Raw genomic sequence first — 20798 nt, 5'->3', positions numbered from 1 at the left:
GCCTAGTTAGAGCCAGAGTCTCGCACTCCACTCCCGGGGGAAGGAGAAAGAAGACATGTGGGTGTCCTCTAACCAGTCTTGGGACTGAAGGACATTGGCTTTTAGAACTGTGGTGTCCAGTATGATAGCCATTAGCCACATGAGCCTATTTAATTAAAGCTAAAGAATACTTAAAATTGACTTCCCCAGTCTCACTGACCACATTCCAAGTGCTCAGTAGCCACACGTGGCTGGTGTTACCCTGTTGGATAGTGACGACATAGAACATTTCCAAGTGCTCAGTAGCCACACATGGCTGGTGTTACCCTGTTGGATAGTGACGACATAGAACATCTTTGTCACTGCAGAAATGTTCTTTTGGACAGCACTGGTCTAGACTTCATTGCCAAGGTTCATCTCTGCCCTTTTGCCACCAGCCTTGCCCTTACCCTCCACTCAAAAGTCAGCCTTACTAGGGGACCTCAAGGACCACCAAAGTGACAGGTTGGCAGCTTTGCCGTCTGTGAGTGTGTTCGTCCCCAGTCTCTACAGCGGCATCCAGCATGTGTGGATGGAAAGGGGATGAGACCAGAGAATCTGGGGACTGGGAGAAAAAGTCTCAGCACCTGGTCTTAGGATCAGGGCCTGCTGGTTCCATCCTTATGGCCACTGGACACTGTTTATGAGCAGCAAGCTCCCCTTTCCTCCATCTCATTAACAAGGTCGTAACTTCTGGACTCTGATCCAGGAATCAAGAGGATTTTCCAACATCAAATTGTTCATAATTAGTCTCTTGACCCTCAGTTTCCAAACCTTCTTGCTGAATAACAAATATCTTCAACTACAGGGTCTAGAATCCAAGGGCTCTCTGGCCCACAGTATGTATTAAGTTCTCAAACAAATGGACTCCCTTCTCAGTTAGTGCCAAGGCCACCGAAGCCAGGGGCCTCTTGGCCCACAGCAGGGCAGTAGGGGAAATAGCTGTGGAATAATTGTCTATGGCTGACCCAGGTAGCCAGAGAAGGAGCCAGGCAAAGAGAGCCCTTCTCGCTGATCCTGCCCTCTCCAGCCCACGAGGTAGGGCTGGTGTCTTTGCAGGTGGCAGGGCGGGAGGGGCCCCTTTCTGCTTCTGTGCTCTTTGAGTATCGAGCTCGCCGATTCCTGTCTCTGCCTAGTACTCAACTTGACTGGCTGTCACTGGACGGTGAGTACCCAGCCCTCTGACCCCAAGTATCGGGCCCACAGCCTTCGAGCATGACATGCTCCTAGACCCCTCAGGGTTCAGGTGACCACCAATGAGCCCCAACTTTACCATTCTTTTTTTTTTCAATTCCTGTTTCATTAGTGGTTTCTCTCTCTTTTTTTTTGAGGCTGAGTTTCGCTCTTGTTGCCCAGGCTGGAGTGCAGTGGCGCAATCTTGGCTCACTGCAACCTCTGCCTCCCGGGTTCAAGCGATTCTCCTGCCTCAGCCTCCAGAGTAGCTGAGATTACAGGCATGTGCCACCATGCCTGGCTAATTTTTTTGTGTTTTTAGTAGAGACGGGGTTTCTCCATGTTGGTCAGGCTGGTCTCAAACTCCCGACCTCAGATGATCCGCCCGCCTCAGCCTCCCAAAGTGCTGGGATTACAGGCGTGAAGCCACCGCGCCCGGCCCTTCATTAGTGATTTCTAAATGTGGCAGCAAACTTCCCTCACCTCTTCTTCCCCATAAATCTTGGGGTCATTTTTATACCAGTTCTTTTTTTTTTTTGAGACCGAGTCTTGCTCTGTCACCCAGGCTGGAGTGCAGTGGCATGATCTCAGCTCACTGCAAGCTCCGCCTCCCGGGTTCATGCCATTCTCCCGCCTCAGCCTCTGGAGTAGCTGGGACTACAGGTGCCCGCCACCACGCCCGGCTATTTTTTTGTATTTCTTAGTAGAGACGGGGTTTCACCGTGTTAGCCAGGATGGTCTCGATCTCCTGACCTCGTCAACCGCCCATCTCGGCCTCCCAAAGTGCTGGGATTACAGGCTTGAGCCACCGCGCCCGGCCTTTTTTTGTATTTTTAATAGAGACGGGGTTTCACCGTGTTAGCCAGGATGGTTTCGAGCTCCTGACCTCATGATCCACCCGCCTCGTCCTCCCAAAGTGCTGGGATTACAGGCGTGAGCCACCGCGCCCGGCCTTTATACCAGTTCTTGACCTGCCCTCCATCCCAAAGGGTGGAATCTAGACAAGGAAGGTCAACAGGCAGGGCAGGGACAGTGTCTAGAGCAACATATAGGTGCTAGGCACAAGTTTATATATTTATTATTTATTTTTCTCTTCTTTTTTGAGACAGAGTCTTGCTCTGTCTCCCAGGCTGGATTGCAATGGCATGATCTCAGCTCACTGCAACCTCCACCTCCGGGGGTTCAAGTGATCCTCCTGCCTCAGCCTCCCGAGTAGCTGGGATTACAGGCGCCCACCCCCATGCCTGGCTAATTTTTTGTATTTTTAGTAGAGACAGGGTTCTCTATTTGGTCAGGCTGGTCTCAAACTCCTGACCTCAAGCAATCCGCCCCACTCAGCCTCCCAAAGTGTTGGGATTACAGGCGTGAGCCACCACACCCAGCTGTAGTTACATCTTTAAATTTCTATTGTTGGCCGGGCACGGTGGCTCAAGCCTGTAATCCCAGCACTTTGGGAGGCCGAGACGGGGGGATTACGAGGTCAGGAGATCGAGACCATCCTGGCTGATACGGTGAAACCCCGTCTCTACTAAAAAATACAAAAAACTAGCCGGGCGACGAGGCGGGCACCTGTAGTCCCAGCTACTTGGGAGGCTGAGGCAGGAGAATGGCGTAAACCCGGGAGGCGGAGCTTGCCGTGAGCTGAGATCCGGTCACTGCACTCCAGCCTGAGCGACAGAGCCAGACTCCGTCTAAAAAAATAAATAAATAAATAAATAAATAAATTTCTATTGTTTTTCCTCTTCTGATTATAAAGATGCATTCATTAATGGAAATTCAGAAATTACACAAAAGCACAAAATAGAAAATAAAAATTCCGACTGGGCCTGGTGGCTCACACTTGTAATCCCAGCACTCTGTGGGGCCAGAGCAGATGGATCACCTGAGGTCAGGAGTTTGAGACAAGCCTGACCAATATGGTGAAACCCTATCTCCACTAAAAATACAAAAATTAGCCAGGCGTGGTGGCGGGTGCCTATAGTCCCAGCTACTTGGGAGGTCAAGACAGGATGACTGCTCGAACCTGGGAGGCGGAGGTTGCAGTGAGCTGAGATCGCACCACTGCACCGCAGCCTGGGCGACAGAGCGAGACTCCATCTCAAAAAAAAAAAAAAAAAGAAAAGAAAAATTTCCTATACTACTACTTCTCAGTGATATCCATTGCTAATAACATGGTGTACTAACACAAACACAGAGGCACGCGCATACATGTATATATATGTGTGTGTATTTATTTAAATCTGGGATTGTTTTTGTTCCTGTTACTGGTTCTCTCTCTCGTGGCCTTGAGCACTGTTTCCGTCTGCACCTGCTGCTTTCTCAAGGTTTGCTTTTCTCCCTGTCTTCCTCTTAGTGTCCTTGTTGGTGCCTCTTGGTTCCTCTCAGTTCTGCGGCCGTCTGTGTTATCTTAGTCTCTCTCTGTCCTTACTGCTCTCTCCGGAGCTCTGGTCCCTAGTTTTGCCTCGGCCTTGGAGCTGGCGCCCACACAAAGCCTGCATGTGTGTTGGGTTGCTTGTCTCTGACTTGAGTCTGCCTACCTTGGGCTCTGGCCAGGTCTCTCAGTCCTGTGCTGTCTCTGTCCTGCCCTGTGACTGTTCATCACCTTATTTCTCTGTCCCTGTCTAATCTGCATTTTACCATCTCTCCTATGAGTCTCTTCCATCCCTCTTCTTTCCATTTCTTCTTGAACCAACATCTTAACTTGCCTCTCTTTGATCATCCTTTCTTCCTGCTTGTTTGGCACTTTCCCCTAGCCCTCCTTTGTCCTTTCTCTATTCTCCTTCACTTGATCTTTTTTGCTCTCTCTCCTCCCTTTGTTTTACTTGGGTTTCTGTTAATCATTCTCTGTCCTCCTCCCTTACTATCACCTGTGTACCTTCATCCCCTTCTATCCTGGCATTTCAGAACATCTCCAACCTTCACCTTGTTTCTCTGTGTCTGTTTTCCTATGGCTCTGATCCCCTCCCACATCCCCTTCTTGTCCTTGTTTGATCTCAGGCCGGGACACATATAGCTTGGGGGGATGTGTGTGTCTGTGCATATGTGTGTGTTTGTGTATTTGTGTATGGGGGGCAGAAGGAGGAGGAGGAGAAATGGACATGGCTATCCATCTCTGTCACCTTCCCTCCCCCACCATCATCTTTGTGGACAGCTGCAGGGGGCTGGGAGGAGGGAGAGGTGCTTTTCAAATCACAGTCCCTGAGCTCTTTGGGGCAGTGGTTATTACAGAGGAGGGACCCTGGAATCCTTCACCTTCACCATGGGGGACAAAGGTAGTGTCTGCTGCAAAAACTGATGGAACATTTTACGTAGGAAAAGGATGGGGGGAAGAGTGTGTATGCATGGGATTTGGGATAGCAGAAGGCTGGATGGCCATCTGGGAATTCCTACTACCTCTGTACCTTGAAGGAAACAGTTTTGGTTCCAGATCCGGGTTCTAGGTCAGTGGGCAGTATTCACAGCCCTAGCTTAAGGACTGAGTCCTGGTGGGCTTTATTGGGGTAAAGGAGGTGCTGTTTGGGGGAAGAGAAAAGAATATGGTTCTGTGTCCTCATCCCCAGATCTTGGGACAGGTCTACTTTTAGTGTTCAGGGTATCACCTAGACTCTGCCCACTCAGCCTCCCACACCCGTTCCCCCTCAGACAACCAGTTCCGGATGTCCATACTAGAGCGACTGGAGCAGATGGAGAAGCGGATGGCAGAGATCGCAGCAGCTGGACAGGCACCTTGCCGGGGTCCTGACGCTCCTCCAGTTCAGGTACTTCTGTGAGGACGGAGGTGGTCTATGGTGGGAAGCAGGGGGAGGATGCAGCTGAAGAAAACGTCTGGCACCCGTGGCTCTCCTCCCTCCCCTGTCCCTAGCCTCCTCAGCCTGTCTTCCCTCTCCCTGACGTCACCCCGTTCCCATCCCCACCTCATGGATAGAGTGGCTATTCTGGGCATCCTCTTGGCATGACGGGCTTCAGACTATTTCTGGTCGGAAGAAGGGTGGAGGTGAAGGAGAGGGCGGGGGAGGGGTCAGGAGCATTTTGGGGCTTAGATCGCAGTGGGTCCCAAGTTTCTGAAAGAAGAGGGCTGTGGAACTGCTCAGAGAAGGCTCTGGCTTCTGAGGGGAAGAAGCCATGTGTGAATATGGCACTCATCTGAGCTGATGGGAAGGCACGTGGGCAAGATTGTGTGAGCTCTGGCTACTGGATGGGCCGGAGGAAGTGGCTATGGGAGCAGGAGTCACGGAGGCCACACAGGAACTTTAACTGATGGGATCCTAGAGTGGGACGCGTGGGGAGGGGGTAAAATTCGAAGCTGGGAGGACAGATGTGAGGTGGCCAAGGCCATCCCAAGCCAGGGGAGCAGATACCTGGGTCTCTGCCTAAGAGTGTGTATGTCACAGGATGAAGGCCAGGGGCCTGGCTTCGAGGCACGGGTAGTGGTCTTGGTAGAAAGCATGATTCCACGCTCCACCTGGAAGGGGCCTGAACGTCTGGCCCACGGAAGCCCCTTCCGGGGCATGAGCCTTCTGCACCTGGCTGCTGCCCAGGGCTATGCCCGCCTCATCGAGACCCTGAGCCAGTGGCGGTGAGCAAGGGCAGCTGGGTGAGGGCTGGGCAGCCTCTGGGACAGAAGTGTCAGGGGACTGAAGAGGGACTGAAGAGGAACTGGAGGACCTGGGGCCCTACCAAGTGGGAGCTGGGGTCATTGTGGGAAGGGAGGGGGCTGGGAGAGGACTTACATTTTGGGGAACTTTCATATCCTGACTTAAGACACTTTGACTTCTTGACCTCCTTAAACTAGTGTCCTTGACTGCCTTTTCCCACCGGCCCTGTACAGCTTGCCTCCTAGTGCCTTTACTTCTTATGTTCTTACTTTGCCCACTTCTTCCCTCATTGGGCTCCGCTGTCTCTCTCCCAAACCCTCCAGGAGTGTGGAGACTGGAAGCTTGGACTTAGAGCAAGAGGTTGACCCGCTCAACGTGGATCATTTCTCTTGCACCCCTCTGGTGAGGATGACAATTCCTGAGTGCACATGGGGCACTGGGCAATGGGAACCGCCCTTGAAAAGGAAGATCCTGAGGAATGCAGGGAGTGGGGTGGGCTGGGGTCTGAAGACCTGACTACTGGAGGAAGAGCCCCGGGCCTCAGCCTCCACCTCCTGTCCCGCCCCCTTCCTCAGATGTGGGCTTGTGCCTTGGGACACCTGGAAGCTGCTGTGCTCCTTTTCCGTTGGAACCGACAGGCACTGAGCATTCCCGACTCGCTGGGCCGTCTGCCATTGTCTGTGGCTCATTCCCGGGGTCATGTGCGCCTTGCCCGCTGCCTTGAGGAACTACAGAGACAAGAGGCTTCGGTGGAGCCCCCACTTGCCCTATCACCACCCTCCTCCAGCCCAGACACTGGTGAGGGTGGCCCTAATCTTTTGGAGAGAGGGATGTGGGTAGGAGGCAAGGTCAGGGCAAAGCCAAAGGGTGGGAAACGAGTAAAAGAGGAGACAAACCACAGAGGCAGGGATGAGATAACAGAAGCAAGGACAGACAGGGAGACTGAAAACAGGATGGCGGAGGCAGGAGACTCGATCGAGGGATGGCCGTGGCTCCTGCTGCCCTGACTCTCTTCCCTCCCCACACAGGTCTGAGCAGCGTCTCCTCACCCTCGGAGCTGTCGGATGGCACCTTCTCTGTCACATCAGCCTATTCTAGTGCCCCAGATGGCAGTCCCCCACCTGCACCTCTGCCAGCCTCTGAGATGACTATGGAGGATACGGCCCCAGGCCAGCTTTCCTCTGGTGTCCCAGAGGCCCCCCTACTCCTCATGGACTATGAGGCTACCAACTCCAAGGGGCCCGTGTCCTCCCCTCCTGCCCTCCCACCAGCCTCAGATGATGGGGCCGCTCCAGAGGACGCCGACAGCCCACAGGCTGTGGATGTGATCCCGGTACTGCTTCTGTCGATGGAGTTATGGGGGCTAAAAGTGGAGTAGGTAGGGTGAGGCCGACTTCCATGAAGCAGAATCAAAGTCTGGCTTCAGTTTAGGAAGGACTCATTTACTTCATTTTGGGACAGGCAAGGTAGCCTTTTGCTTAGCTCCTTTCAGACCATGTGACTTGGAAGTCATGAGGCAGTGGAGGTTAAAAATTCTGGCTGATCCCACAATTCAGATGGTGGAAAAAAAAATTTTTTTGGCCGGACTGGGTGGCTCACACCTGTAATCCCAGCACTTTGGGTGGCCGAGGCGGGTGGATCACTTCAGGCTGGGAGTTTGAGACCAGCCTGGGCAATATGGCGAAACCCCACCTCTACAAGAGATACAAAAACTAACTGGGCATGGTGGTGCGCGCCTGTAATCCCAGCTGCTTGCCAGGCCGAGACATGAGAATCGCTTGAACCTGGGAGGCATAGGCTGCAGTGAGCTGAGATTGCACTACTGCACTCCAGCCTGGGTGACAGAGTGAGACTCTGTCTCAAAAAAAAAAAAAAAAAAAAAGACAAAATAGTAAGATTTAAAATATAAAAAGCATTAAAAAATATTCTGGCTGGGTGCAGTCGCTCACCCCTGTAATCCCAGCACTTTAGAGAACGAGGTGGGAGGATCACTTGAGGCCAGGGGTTTGAGACCAGTCTGGCCAACATAACAAGACCCTATCTCTACAAAAAGTAATTTTTGAAAAGTAGGCATGGTGGCACACACCTGCAGTTGTAGCTACTTGGGAGGCTGAAGTAGGAGAACCCCTTGAGCCCATGAGTATGAAGCTGCAGTGAGCTGACTATCATTGCATTCCAGCCTGGGCAAGAAACCCTGTCTCTATAACGAACGAAAATTCTGGGGAGTGGCCAGGCGCAGTGGCTCAAGCCTGTAATCCCAGCACTTTGGGAGGCTGAGACGGGCAGATCATGAGGTCAGGAGATCAAGACCATCCTGGCTAACACGGTGAAACCCCGTCTCTACTAAAAATAATAAAAAAAAAACTAGCCGGGCGAGGTGGCAGGCGCCTGTAGTCCCAGCTACTCGGGAGGCTGAGGCAGGAGAATGGCGTGAACCCAGGAGGCGGAGCTTGCAGTGAGCTGAGATCCAGCCACTGCACTCCAGCCTGGGCGACAGAGCGAGACCCCGTCTCAAAAAAAAAAAAAAGAAAATTCTGGGGAGTATCTTCAGTTAGAGCTGGTTTGTAGGAGTTACCTGTTGATCCATGTAGGGACAAGGTTCTAGGAAAACCAAGATGACACAGGGCAGCTGGGAGTTGTGTGGAGAAGTAAGGTGGGCAAGATGGGGGTATTTGGCAGTGATCTGATGCAGGAAGGAGGCTTGCACATGATAAAGCTAAGAAAGTCTGTGGAAGGAAAGTGAATCTTCAAGTATAGCCTTGTACTTCTCTGCTAGAGACTGGGGACATATCTGATTTAGAGAGACTAATGGGAGTAAGTGGGTGGCACTTTAAGTACAAAAAGCTTAAGAGAACTTGACAAGTAGGCCGTGTTGAGTGTGTCCAGCAGGAAGTACTGGAGCATAGGCTTCAGGGCTGGAGCAAAGGCCAGACTGGAGCCATTCATCAGGGCAGTAGTTGGCAAGTGTTGGGATGGTTCTTGGAGAGTTGAAAGGGAGTTGGGGGTGGGCACAGCCAAGCCTATGGGGAGCATGTGCTGGTCAGCTGGCATGGGGCAGGCCCAGGTAGGACAGTGGATGGTTGGCCTGAAAGGGTGTCAAGTCCTCTATTTGTTCAGCTTCTGAATCTCCACTTGGGAGTATCTCCTTTTTATCCTGTATTCTCCATAGCATCTCAGCACGGAGGGACCCCCAAGTGGGAGCCCCACCAGTATCAATGAATGAGTCTGGAACAGTGGCCCAGAAAGACAGGGTTAGCAGCGCCTGGCAGGGAGAGAAGGAACGGGACAGGAATGGACGGAGGTTACAGCTGGCAGTTGGGGCCCCTAAGGGTTCACTCAGCTTCTCCCTTCATCCAGGTGGACATGATCTCACTGGCCAAGCAGATCATTGAAGCCACACCAGAGCGGATTAAACGAGAGGACTTTGTGGGGCTGCCTGAGGCTGGAGCCTCAATGCGGGAGCGGACAGGGGCTGTGGGACTCAGTGAGACCATGTCCTGGCTGGCCAGCTACCTGGAGAATGTGGACCATTTCCCCAGCTCAACCCCTCCCAGGTGACTAGCTCAGGACAAAGCCTCTAGATTTTTCAAAAATGGGAGGAACGGAGAAAGGTGGCTTTCCACAGCCAAAGCTCCATTCTGGCGGAGGCCCCAGGGCCTTGGAGAAGCGAACTGAACTGGCTGATGAACTCTGAAGTCACTCTCCAGACTCACTTGCTGGTGGTCTTCCTTCATAGCCACCCATAGGTAGCAGAGGAGACACTTCAGATGCTTCATGACACCCTCTTTCCCTGCCCCCTACAGTGAACTGCCCTTTGAGCGAGGTCGCCTGGCTGTCCCTCCAGCACCCTCCTGGGCAGAGTTTCTCTCTGCATCTACCAGTGGCAAGATGGAAAGTGATTTTGCCCTGCTGACATTATCCGATCATGAGCAGCGGGAACTGTATGAGGCGGCCCGAGTCATCCAGACGGCCTTCCGAAAGTACAAGGTCAGAGGGACAGGGGGCTCAGGATGAATTATACCATCTCCAGTCAGGGGAGACTGGGCTCCCAGGGCTTTTGGAGGACGAGTAGTCATGCAGACAGGCCTTGGATGGGGTAAAGGGTCAGGGGAACCCCAGAAAAGTTGGAGGGACAAGTCAGATATCCCATTATGTGGGTCATGAGGTGCTGAGACTTCTCTCCCCTCAGGGCCGGCGGCTGAAGGAGCAGCAGGAGGTAGCAGCAGCTGTAATCCAGCGCTGTTACCGGAAGTACAAGCAGGTGAGACCCTTCTCCCTCAAAAGCATACCCACCAACCCACCAACCCACACCCACGCCTAACCATTCCAGAATGCTGCCAGAGTCCTAACTCCCCTTCTCTCTCCACAAGCTGACCTGGATTGCACTTAAGGTATTAGGCATGAGATCTGAGTGTGAGGTCTGTGATGATTCAGACTTTCCTTGAGTGCGTGGGTTACAGAAAGAGCCTTGCATCAGCCTATCTTGGGTGAGCCCCAGGGCTTTGGGTCTCTGTCCCTCGATTTCAGCCCCTGTCCCTCCTCCCCACCCCTGCAGTTTGCACTCTATAAGAAGATGACCCAGGCGGCCATCCTGATCCAGAGCAAGTTCCGAAGCTACTATGAACAGAAGCGATTTCAGCAGAGCCGCCGAGCGGCTGTGCTCATCCAGCAGCACTACCGCTCCTACCGCCGCAGGCCCGGCCCTCCCCACCGGCCTTCGGCCACCCTGCCTGCCCGCAACAAGTAGGGTTCAGCCCCAGCCCTCTGTGCTCACCCACTGTGTCCACGCCATTCCCCCTTATTCATCTTCTTGATCATCTTGCCTCACTGCCATTCCCCGCGTAGGGTTCCAGGGGGCCGAAGGCATGCAATGCCTGGGGGGTTCTGTGAGGTCCATCTTTTATTTCTTTCACCAGAGGCTCCTTTCTCACCAAGAAGCAGGACCAGGCAGCCCGGAAGATCATGAGATTCCTGCGGCGCTGCCGACACAGGTACTCATCCCTTCTCCCCCTGCCACCCGTCCTGATCGCCAGTCTTCTCTGACTCCCATCTTTCTCTCTGCAGGATGAGGGAACTGAAGCAGAACCAGGAGCTGGAAGGGCTTCCCCAGCCGGGACTGGCCACCTGACCTGGCCACCGCCTTTCTCACCACCCTGGGGACGCCTCGTGCAGTCTTAACAGGGAGAGGGCTTTCTGGGGCAGGGGGAGCCCCTGTCGGCAGCTTTCCCGTTCACCTTTGTTGGAGCCCTTCGTAGGCCTCCTCCCTCCTCCCCACGCCTTGCTCCCACACCCCTCTCCTCATCCCTCCTGGTCGTGCCCCATCTCTTTTGGTCCTGGCTCCAGAAGAGCCGCGCCCCACATACCTGCATCTTCCGCTGTGACCTCCAGAGCCCTGCCTGCCCCTGCTCCCCAGCTCCTCCTGCCTGCACCCGACTCGGCCCCCTCCTGACTTGCCTTATTTATTTGTTCGACGCGTCTCTGAATGTATCCGCCTCGGTTCCCACCTCTGCCTTCGCTGCGCACGCCCCTCGTGTTTCAGGGCTGACCATGCCCCCACCCGACTCCGCATGTTTGCGTCTGTTTCCTCCCTTTCTGGCCCTGTCTTACCCCATCACCCGACTCTGGCCACCGACCTCAGGGCCGAAGGGGAGGTGGTGTACATAGGAACGCGTTGCGGAGTCCGCCCCGTCCCCCGAGGGGAGGGGTCTTGTACATACTGTAACATACAGAGTATAGTGAAGAATCTATTTAAGGCGCCGCGGGGAGGGCTGCACGGCCGGGCTTGTGGTTCTCTAGCGCGGCGGGGGCCTCCTGCCGGCTCCACGGGCACTTTCTACTTGTGCATGGGCTTGGTTTATACGAATTGCCATTAAACATCGCTGCACCAGCCAGCCTGCGGCCTCTGTCTACGGGGGCGGGGCGGGGCCTCGGCCAGCTGGAGGTCGCCACGCGCCGCTGGCCTCGGATCTGCGCCCGGGCTAGGCGGGCTCGGGGTTTTCCGCCTCCGACGTGTTTCCGGCCTTAAAGGCATTCCGCCCTTCCCTTTAAGACGCGCCGCCCCCTCTCAGTCACTCCCAAGATGGCGGACCTACTGGGCTCCATCCTGAGCTCCATGGAGAAGCCACCCAGCCTCGGTGACCAGGAGACTCGGCGCAAGGCCCGAGGTGAGGATCCCAAATTCACAACCGCCTTCCTTCGCCCGGTTCTCAGGACCGCACTTTTCCCTCTTTGGACGATGCCGCCTCCTCAACCTTGAAAGACCCCTCACAGGCCCCTTCCGAGACCCTCAGAGTCCCTAAAAGGGCTGCTGACACGCCCGCTGTTCTTAGCGGACAGTGATTGGCTACCTGAAAGATAGCGCCAGCCTCCTGCCTCTTCTCCCGACCCTGGCCTTCCGCAGTCCTTGTTTCCCATTAGCCAACCGGCCCGCCTGTCCGCTGCTGACCTGATCTGATTGGTAGGGTGCCTCCAACCTGCCGCATTCCTGCCCCGCCCGCCTCTAGCTCTATTTCGATTGGATTTAGGACACGCCCATCCACTCTGCCTTCATCTCCATTGGCTATCTCAACTTAAAGCTCTGCCTCCTAGGCCTGTTCGACCTTCCTTCGGACCCACCCCAGCCTCAGAACTCCCATTGGTTGTTGGGTCCTCTGTGTCTTCTTGCCCCTCCTGCTTGATTTAACCCAGTCCCTTCTGCCTCCTTTCTACAACCTTTTTCCCATCTGTAGCCTTAAATTCCCGAGCTGCCCAGGCGGATCGTAGTGTTGATTGGAGGGATGAGAATGCCCGCCGGGTCCGATTGGCCACTGTCTCCGCCTGCGTTCTCTGAGTAGCTTCCCTGCGGGCGGGCTGGAGTTCGGCGGCCGGCGTAGGGCGCGGCCCGGCGGGGCCGTGGGAGCCTCCCCGGGGTTGCTCGTGTTTGGGCTTGGGATGATCCTGGCGGAATGCAGGACCCCAACTCCCAAACCTGCGGACCTTGACCGCGGACGAGCCCTGTCCCGGCTCCCCACATGCCCCAGGGGGGCCAGGGCAGGCAGGACGCCTTCCGAGTATTCAAGGGGTGCTGGATGCCTACACTTCGTCTCATTATTTCCTGAACAACTGTTAGGGGTCAGGGGTACCCCTCAGGGAGGCCACAGTCGGGCTGGGGCGCTCATTGATGCAGTGATCACACGGAAGTTTAATAACCAACTTGATAAGTGCTCTGAGAGAAAAATAACTGTGAGAGCGGCCACCTGAGATTCTCCCCCAGGCTGCAGTGAGCCGAGATCAGAACAGATAATTCTGTAAATGAGAGAGAGAAGCAAAGCGTTACAGGCAGAAGAGTCTATTTGAAATCTCTGAGGAAGGAGGAAGCATGATGGGAACGGGGAACTGGAATTCTGTAATGCTCTGATGACTGACTGTCTAAGTGGGTGATCACCAGCGGCATTGACAGACTAGGAAGCTTAGGTTAGTCACTTGCCTGAGGTCACATGGTTAGTTTGGTAAGTGGCAGAGTTTCAAACCCAGGTATGACTGGGCTTGAAGCCTATGTTCTTGACCATAATCTTATGCCACTTCTCTAGATGCGGAGAAGACTCGAAAACCAGTTAAAGAACAGTCAGTGGGGTCCGGCCTTGTAGCTCACACCTGTAATCCCACCACTTTGGGAGGCTGCGGCAGACGGATCGCTTGAGCCCAGGAGTTCAAGATCAGTCTAGGCAACATGGAGAAACCCCGTCTCTACAAAAAAAAATACAAAAATTGGCCAGGCGCTGTGGCTCACGCCTGTAATCTCAAAACTTTGGGAGGCCGAGGCGGGCGATCATGAGACCAAGAGATCGAGACCATCCTGGCCAACATGGTGAAACGCCGTCTCTACTAAAAATACAAAAATTAGCTGGGCGTGGTGGCGCGTGCCTGTAATCCCAGCTACTCAGGAGGCTGAGGCAGGAGAATCGGTTGAACCCGGGAGGCGGAGGTTGCAGTGAGCCAAGATTGCGCCACTGCACTCCAGCCTGGCGGCAGAGCGAGACTCCGTCTCATAAATAAATAAATAAATAAATAAATAAATAAATAAATAATAACCGGGCTCAGTGGCGCGCTCCTGTGGTCCCAATTCTCCGGAGAATCTTGGGAGAATTCCAAAAGCGGGGAGAATCACTTGAGTCTGGGAGGTTGAGGCTGCAAGTGAGAGGTGATTGCGTCACTGCACTCCAGTCTGGGCAGTGAAATTGAGACTGTTTCCAACAAAAAATGAAATGCCCTGATGGTCAGTGAGGGCAGAGGGATGAGAGCTCCTAGGCTGTCAGGCCCTGGGGCTCCAGAGGATAACTGAACAGTAGATGAACAGGATCCCTGCCCTCCAGGAGCTCATACTATGCTAAAGGAGACAAAAAGTTATGATACATTAGTTCTCTATGCTATGCTGGGTGTCTGAGCCAAAGGAGCTTAGAGCCCAGGGGAAGAAGTAACTGACTCATGGTAGATCTCAATGTTTGCAAGAGGAGGAAAAGCATTCCAAGCAGAGGAACATGTGCAAAGGCATGGAGTTATTTTAAAAAATGGGGAGAGGGCTGGGCACCGTGGCTCATGCCTATAATCCCAGCACTTTGGGAGGCTGAGGCAGGCAGATCACTTGAAATCAGGAGTTCAAGACTAGCCTGGCCAACATGGTGAAACATCGTCTCTACAAAAAATACAAAAAAATGGCCGGGCGTGGTGGCTCACGCCTATAGTCCTAGCACTTTGGGAGGCTGAGGCGGACAGATGAACTCCGACCTGAGGTTGGGAGTTCGAGACCAGCCTCACCAACATGGAGAAACCCCATCTCTACTAAAAATACAAAAATTAGTCAGGTGTGGTGGTGCATGACTGTGATCCCAGCTACTTGGGAGGCTGAGGCAGGAGAATCACTTGAACCCAGGAAGCAGAGGTTGCAGTGAGCCAAGATTGCACCACTGCACTCCAGCATGGGCAAAGAGAGCGAAACTCCATCTCATAAAAAGAAAAAGAAAAAAAAAAATTAGCCAGATGTGGTGGTTCACACCTGTAATCCCAGCTACTTAGGAGGCTGAGGCATGAGAATCGCTGGAACCTGGGAGGCAGAGGTTGCAGAGAGCCGAGATCGCGCCACTGCACTCCAGCCTGGGCACAGAGCGAGACTCTGTCTCGAAATAAATAAATAAATAAATGATGGGGAGAGGTTCAGTGCAGCTGGAGAGGATTCAGATCCTGTGGAAGAAGGAGGCCTTAAGGATGTAAAGGATTTGAAATGGCAAAAGAGGCCGGGCGCGGTGGCTCAAGCCTGTAATCCCAGCACTTTGGGAGGCCGAGACGGGCGGATCACAAGGTCAGGAGATCGAGACCATCCTGGCTAACACGGCGAAACCCCGTCTCTACTAAAAGCACAAAAAATTCGCCGGGCGAGGTGGCGGCGCCTGTAGTCCCAGCTACTCGGGAGGCTGAGGCAGGAGAATGGCGTGAAACCCGGAGGCGTGAGCTTGCAGTGAGCTGAGATCTGGCCACTGCACTCCAGCCTGGCCACAGAGCGACTCTGTCTCAAAAAAAAAAGAAAAGAAATGGCAAAAGAGAGAAAAATTTCAGGCTGAGGAGCAGGAATAGGAAGAAGCATGCACCCAAATCTCAAGAGGTAGTAAATCACATCACAAGTGGGAAGACAGGCACATGGAGGCCCGTTGAAATTCCTCCTCCCCGCCGGCTGTGGCTCGCCTGTAATCCCAGCACTTGGGAGGCCGAGGCGGGTGGATCAGGCGGTCAGGAGATCGAGACCATCCTAGCTAACATGGTGAAACCCGTTTCTACTAAAAATACAACAAACTAGCCAGGCGTGGTGGCGGGTGCCTGCGTGAACCCGGGAGGCGGAGCTTGCAGTGTGCCGAGATCGCGCCACTGCACTCCAGCCTGGGCGACACAGCGAGACTCCGTCTCAAAAAATAAAAATAAAAATAAAAAATTCCTCCTCCTCCTCCAGAGGCAGGATCTAAGGAAGAGGAAGAAAGTTAAATAAGACCTTTAGCCAGGCGAGGGGACTCACTGCTGTAATCCCAGCACTTTGGGAGGCTGGTCTTGAACTCCCAGCCTCAAGTGATCTTCCCACCTTGGCCTCTCAAATTGCTTGAGAAGCTTGAGTCTCTGCACCCAGACCTGGCTATTTTTTTTTTTTTTTTAAGTTTTCTGTAAAGATGGGGTCTTGGGCATCTTCAGGCAAGAGGCAGGCAGATCTCTTGAGCCCAAGAGTTCAGGAAAAAAAGACCCTTCACAGCTAACCTTGGACTCCCAAAGGAGAAGGGTGTCAGATTATCCATTTCGGCTTTATCCTGTCTGTAGAAGTGGGAAGTGGGGGATTTTACAAAATATAGGAAGTTAAATAATTTCCCCTTTCTGGCCGGGCGCGGTGGCTCAAGCCTGTAATCCTGGCACTTTGGGAGGCCGAGGCAGGTGGATCACAAGGTCAGGAGTTCAAGACCAGCCTGGCCAATATGGTGAAACCTCATCTAATACAAAAATTAGCTGATACAAAAATTAGCTGGGTGTGGTGGCGGGTGCCTATAGTCCCAGCTACTCAGACAGCTGAGGCAGAAGAATCGCTTGAACCCAGGAGGCGGAGGTTGCAGTGAGCCGAGATCATGCCACTGCACTCCAGCCTGGGTAACAAAACAAGGTTCTGTCTCAAAAAAAAATATTCCCCTTTGCTGTGTAGACAACGAGATGATAGACTCTTTGAGGCCAGGGTCTGAGTCTGTTTTCCTTCCCAGATGCATTATAGTTTTTCTTTTTTTTTTTTTGACAGGGTCTTGCTCTGTCACCTAGACCTCTCGGGCTTAAGTGAGCTTCCTACCTCAACCTCCCGAGTAGCTGGGACTACAGGCATGCATCACCATGCCTGACTAATTCTTTATTTTTTGTAGAGACAGGGTCTCACTATATTGCCCACACTGGTCTCGAACTTCTGGCCTCAAGCAGTCCTCCCACCTTGGCCTTCCAAAATGCTGGGATTATATACATAAGCTACCACACTCAGCCCAAACATTTATTTAATGCCCACAATGTACAAAGAACTAACTATAGTCCGGGCATGGTGGCTCACACCTATAATCCCAACACTTTGGAAGGCCAAGGTGGGAGGATTGCTTGAAGCCAGTTGGAGACCAGGCTGGGCAACAAACTGAGACCCCATCTTAACAGAAAACTTAAAAAAAAAAAAAAAAAAAAAAAAAAATCCAAGGCTAGGTGCGGAGGCTTAAGCCTCTCAAGCAGTTTGAGAGGCCCAGGTGGGAGGGGTATTTGAAGCCGAGTTCAAGACCAGCCTGGGCCCACACTTGTAATCCCAGCACTTTGGGAGGCTGAGGTGGGCAGATCACGAGGTCAGGAGTTCGAGACAAGTCTGACCAACATACTGAAACCCCATCTCTACTAAAAATACAAAAATTAGCCAGGTGTGGTGCCACACGCCTGTATTCCTAGCTACTTGGGAGGCTGAGGCGGGAGAATCTCTTGAACCTGGGAGGCAGAGGTTGCAGTCAGCCAAGACTGTGCCATTGCACTCCAGCCTGGGTGACAGGGTGAGACTCTGTCTCAAAAAAAAAAAAAAAAATACCATCCTGGGCAACGTAGTGAGACCTCATCTCACAAATATTTTTGTTTAATTATTTTTTTAAAAGTAGCTGAGCATGGAGGCACACGCCTGTGGCCCCAGCTACTTGAGAAGTTAAGGTAGGAGGATCCCTTGAGCCAGGGAGGTCAAGGCTGCAGTGAGCTGTGATTGTGCCACTGCACTCCAGCCTGGGCAATAAAGTGAAATCCTGTCCCAAAAATAAATATATAGGCCGGGTGCAGTGGCTCACGCCTGTAATCCCAGCACTTTGGGAGGCCAAGGTGGGTGGATCACCTGAGCTCAGGAGTTTGAGACCAGCCTAGCCAACATGGTGAAACCCCCGTCTGTACTAAAAATACAAAAATTAGCCGGATGTGGTGGTGTGTGCCTGTAATCCCAGCTACTTGGGAGGCTGAGGCAGGAGAATCGCTTGAACCCAGGAGGCGGAGGTTGCAGCAAGCTGAGATCATGCCACTGTACTCCAGCCTGGGTGACAGAGCGAGACTCCATCTCAAAAGTCAATCAATCAATCAATGTTTATTCATTGGTTTCCCCAGTGGAGTTGGAAAAGGGGGTTAAGCATTATTCTGATCTTTGTCACTACCACTAAACTGGGAACTCTTGAAGGGCCACATTGTGTCTTAATCACCTCAGTACTTCAGGGTCTCGCCTGGTGCCAGATACAGTAGTCCCTGCTCTCCCTTATCCAAGGTTTTGCTTTCCAAGGTTTTAGTTACCTGCAGCCTGGAACTATTATATACAATAAGGTATTTTGAGAGAGAGAGACAGCACAGCCGCAAACTTTTATTTCAGTACATTGTTATAAGTGTTCTATTGTATTATTGTTATTCTTAATCTCTCTTCTTTTTTCTTTTTCTCTGAGGTGGAGTCTAGCTCTGTCGCCCAGGCTGAAGTGCAGTGGCGCCATCTCGGCTCACTGCAAGCTCCGCCTCCCAGGTTCATGCCATTCTCCTGCCTCAGCCTCCCAAGTAGCTGGGACTACAGGCGCCCACCACCACGCCTGGATAATTTTTTGTATATTTTTTTTTAGTAGAGATGGGGTTTCACCATGTTAGCCAGGATGGTCTTGATCTCATGACCTCATGATCCGCCCACCTCGGCCTCCCAAAGTGCTGGGATTACAGTTGTGAGCCACCGCGCCCAGCCATCTCTCTTTTTTTTTTGAGACAGAATTTCACTCTTGTTGCCCAGGCTGGAGTATAATGGCGCGATCTCAGCTCACTGCAACCTCTGCCTCCCAGGTTCAAGAAATTCTCCTGCCTCAGCCTCCCCAGTAGCTGAAATTATAGGTGCCCACCATCACACCTGGCTAATTTTTGTATTTTTAGTAGAGATGGGGTTTCACCATGTTGACTAGGCTGGTCTCGAACTCCTGACCTCAGGTGATCCACTCGCCTTGGCCTCCCAAAGTGCTGGGATATAGGCTTGAGCCACCGTGCCTGGCTTGTTATTCTTAATCTCTTACTGTGCCTAATTTATAAGTTAAACTTTATCATAGCCATGTATGTGTAGAAAAAGACATAGTATATATAAGGGTCAGTACTATCCACAATTTCAGGCATCCACTGAGAGCCTTGGAATGAACCCCCGTGGATAAGGGGGACTATTAGGTAGAATAAACATCAATAAATGCTTGATGAATAAACGCTAATCCTGCCTTCCCAGCCTGACACTTCCCAGGGGGCACCACACTTCACTTGAAGCCTTAGAAACCTTCCCCATCCATGCTTCCAGCCCCGGCTTCATGCTGCCATTTCTCACCCCCAGAACAGGCTGCCCGCCTGAAGAAACTACAAGAGCAAGAGAAACAACAGAAAGTGGAGTTTCGTAAAAGGGTGAGAACAACTGGAGTGATCAAAGGCAGACTCAGGAAGGACTTCCAATAAGTAAAATTGGAAGGTTGAGGACTCAGTTTTGCTGAAAATGTCTTGAGAGAGGTGATGCCTGGAAGCCAGTGGCATGGAGGCTGGGGAGGGTGCTGGGGAGGCGTAGAAGGGCCGCCAACTCAGCTGGGGAGGGGGGTACTTGGGTGGAGCCATTGTTTCATATCTTCTTCCTTTCCCCTCTCCCAAGATGGAGAAGGAGGTGTCAGATTTCATTCAAGACAGTGGGCAGATCAAGAAAAAGTTTCAGCCAATGAACAAGATCGAGAGGAGCATACTGTGAGTGTCTCGGGGCTGGGGGAAGAAGGAAATGGGTGGCTAGCGGGACATGAAAGGGCCAGCAGGGGGCTCCTCCAGAGGAGGGCACTAGGCCCGCTCCTGGCTCACGATACTCTTTCCCCTCTGCCGTCCCATCCCAGACATGATGTAGTGGAAGTGGCTGGCCTGACATCCTTCTCCTTTGGGGAAGATGATGACTGTCGCTATGTCATGATCTTCAAAAAGGTAAAAGGCCTGAGTTCCTCATTCTCTCCTCTCCCCTTTGTGGCCTTCTCCCCCCTCCCTGATGAAGGAATGAAATGAAACATTTGTATGGACTCTGACCCCATCATTGTGCTCTTCTCCAGGAGTTTGCACCCTCAGATGAAGAGCTAGACTCCTACCGTCGTGGAGAGGAATGGGATCCCCAGAAGGCTGAGGAGAAGCGGAAGCTGAAGGTGAGCTCTGCGTGGCAGCCCTTGGGGCCCAGAAGCCCACCACCTGGGAGGGGTGGGGATTTGGGCTGGGGCCCTGAGCACCAGTGCCCCCACTTCCACCCCAGGAGCTGGCTCAGAGGCAGGAGGAGGAGGCAGCCCAGCAGGGGCCCGTGGTGGTGAGCCCTGCTAGCGACTACAAGGACAAGTACAGCCACCTCATCGGCAAGGGAGCAGCGAAAGACGCAGCCCACATGCTGCAGGCCAATAAAACCTACGGCTGTGGTGAGGCCACAGTGCGGCCGGGGTGGCTGGGAGAGGAGCATGGGATGTGGTGGGAGGGCAGTGGAGGCTGAGGTACGGGTTTCTAGGTCCTCCCTACCCTCCTCTCTGCCCCTAGTGCCCGTGGCCAATAAGAGGGACACACGCTCCATTGAAGAGGCTATGAATGAGATCAGAGCCAAGAAGCGTCTGCGGCAGAGTGGGGAAGAGTTGCCACCAACCTCCTAGGCGCCCCGCCCAGCTCCCTTTGACCCCTGGGGCAGGGCAGGGGGCAGGGAGGGACTAGGCTGCTGCTATTAGAACCCATCCTGGAGCCCCACCTCTGAACCGCCTCCTACCAGCTGTCCCGCGGGCTGGAGGACAACAGGTGTTTGATTTGTCACTGTTGGAGCGTGGATAGGTGCGTGGTATGTGTGTGTGTGTGTGAGAGTGTGAATGCACAGCGGGTATTTAATCTGTATGATTCCCTGTTCTTGGAATTTTCTTCCCCATGGGGCTGGGGTACTTTACATTCAATAAATGCTGTTTAACCCAA

General features: G+C 53.0%; 2 protein-coding genes across 10 annotated transcripts in view; both read left to right on the top strand.

Moving 5' to 3' along the window:
* The window catches only part of CAMTA2 (calmodulin binding transcription activator 2), a 21412-nt gene extending 9735 nt beyond the window's left edge, over positions 1-11677 (top strand). For 8 of the 9 annotated variants that reach the window (XM_021928611.2, XM_021928609.1, XM_021928608.2 and 5 more), the window contains 13 exons: positions 1049-1183; positions 4834-4949; positions 5583-5767; positions 6110-6188; positions 6362-6584; positions 6815-7119; positions 9144-9340; positions 9590-9773; positions 9976-10047; positions 10157-10177; positions 10342-10529; positions 10703-10777; positions 10851-11677. In XM_021928611.2, coding sequence (XP_021784303.1) covers positions 1049-1183; positions 4834-4949; positions 5583-5767; positions 6110-6188; positions 6362-6584; positions 6815-7119; positions 9144-9340; positions 9590-9773; positions 9976-10047; positions 10157-10177; positions 10342-10529; positions 10703-10777; positions 10851-10914 — 1844 coding nt within the window. In that variant the 3' untranslated portion in view covers positions 10915-11677. The remainder of the gene's footprint in view (positions 1-1048; positions 1184-4833; positions 4950-5582; positions 5768-6109; positions 6189-6361; positions 6585-6814; positions 7120-9143; positions 9341-9589; positions 9774-9975; positions 10048-10156; positions 10178-10341; positions 10530-10702; positions 10778-10850) is intronic. The other variant, XM_021928607.2, reaches the window with a different exon arrangement.
* Positions 11677-20798, top strand: SPAG7 (sperm associated antigen 7). The gene is made up of 7 exons (XM_003912164.3): positions 11677-11950; positions 19174-19241; positions 19480-19568; positions 19709-19793; positions 19916-20005; positions 20110-20266; positions 20382-20798. Exons 1-7 carry the CDS (start codon positions 11866-11868, stop codon positions 20489-20491), a joined length of 684 nt encoding a protein of 227 aa, XP_003912213.3. The 5' UTR covers positions 11677-11865; the 3' UTR covers positions 20492-20798.

Source organism: Papio anubis, chromosome 17 (assembly GCF_008728515.1).
Source record: "Papio anubis isolate 15944 chromosome 17, Panubis1.0, whole genome shotgun sequence".
Classification (NCBI taxonomy): domain Eukaryota; kingdom Metazoa; phylum Chordata; class Mammalia; order Primates; family Cercopithecidae; genus Papio; species Papio anubis.
This window is presented reverse-complemented; position numbering and strand designations above follow the sequence as displayed.

Bases quoted from the DNA above. Each gene is read 5' to 3' on its own strand.
- SPAG7 (XM_003912164.3), top strand. From the start codon at position 11,866: ATGGCGGACCTACTGGGCTCCATCCTGAGCTCCATGGAGAAGCCACCC. The intron at 19,242-19,479 runs GTGAGAACAACT...CCCTCTCCCAAG, and splicing joins AAGTGGAGTTTCGTAAAAGG to ATGGAGAAGGAGGTGTCAGA. The intron at 20,006-20,109 runs GTGAGCTCTGCG...CTTCCACCCCAG, and splicing joins AGGAGAAGCGGAAGCTGAAG to GAGCTGGCTCAGAGGCAGGA.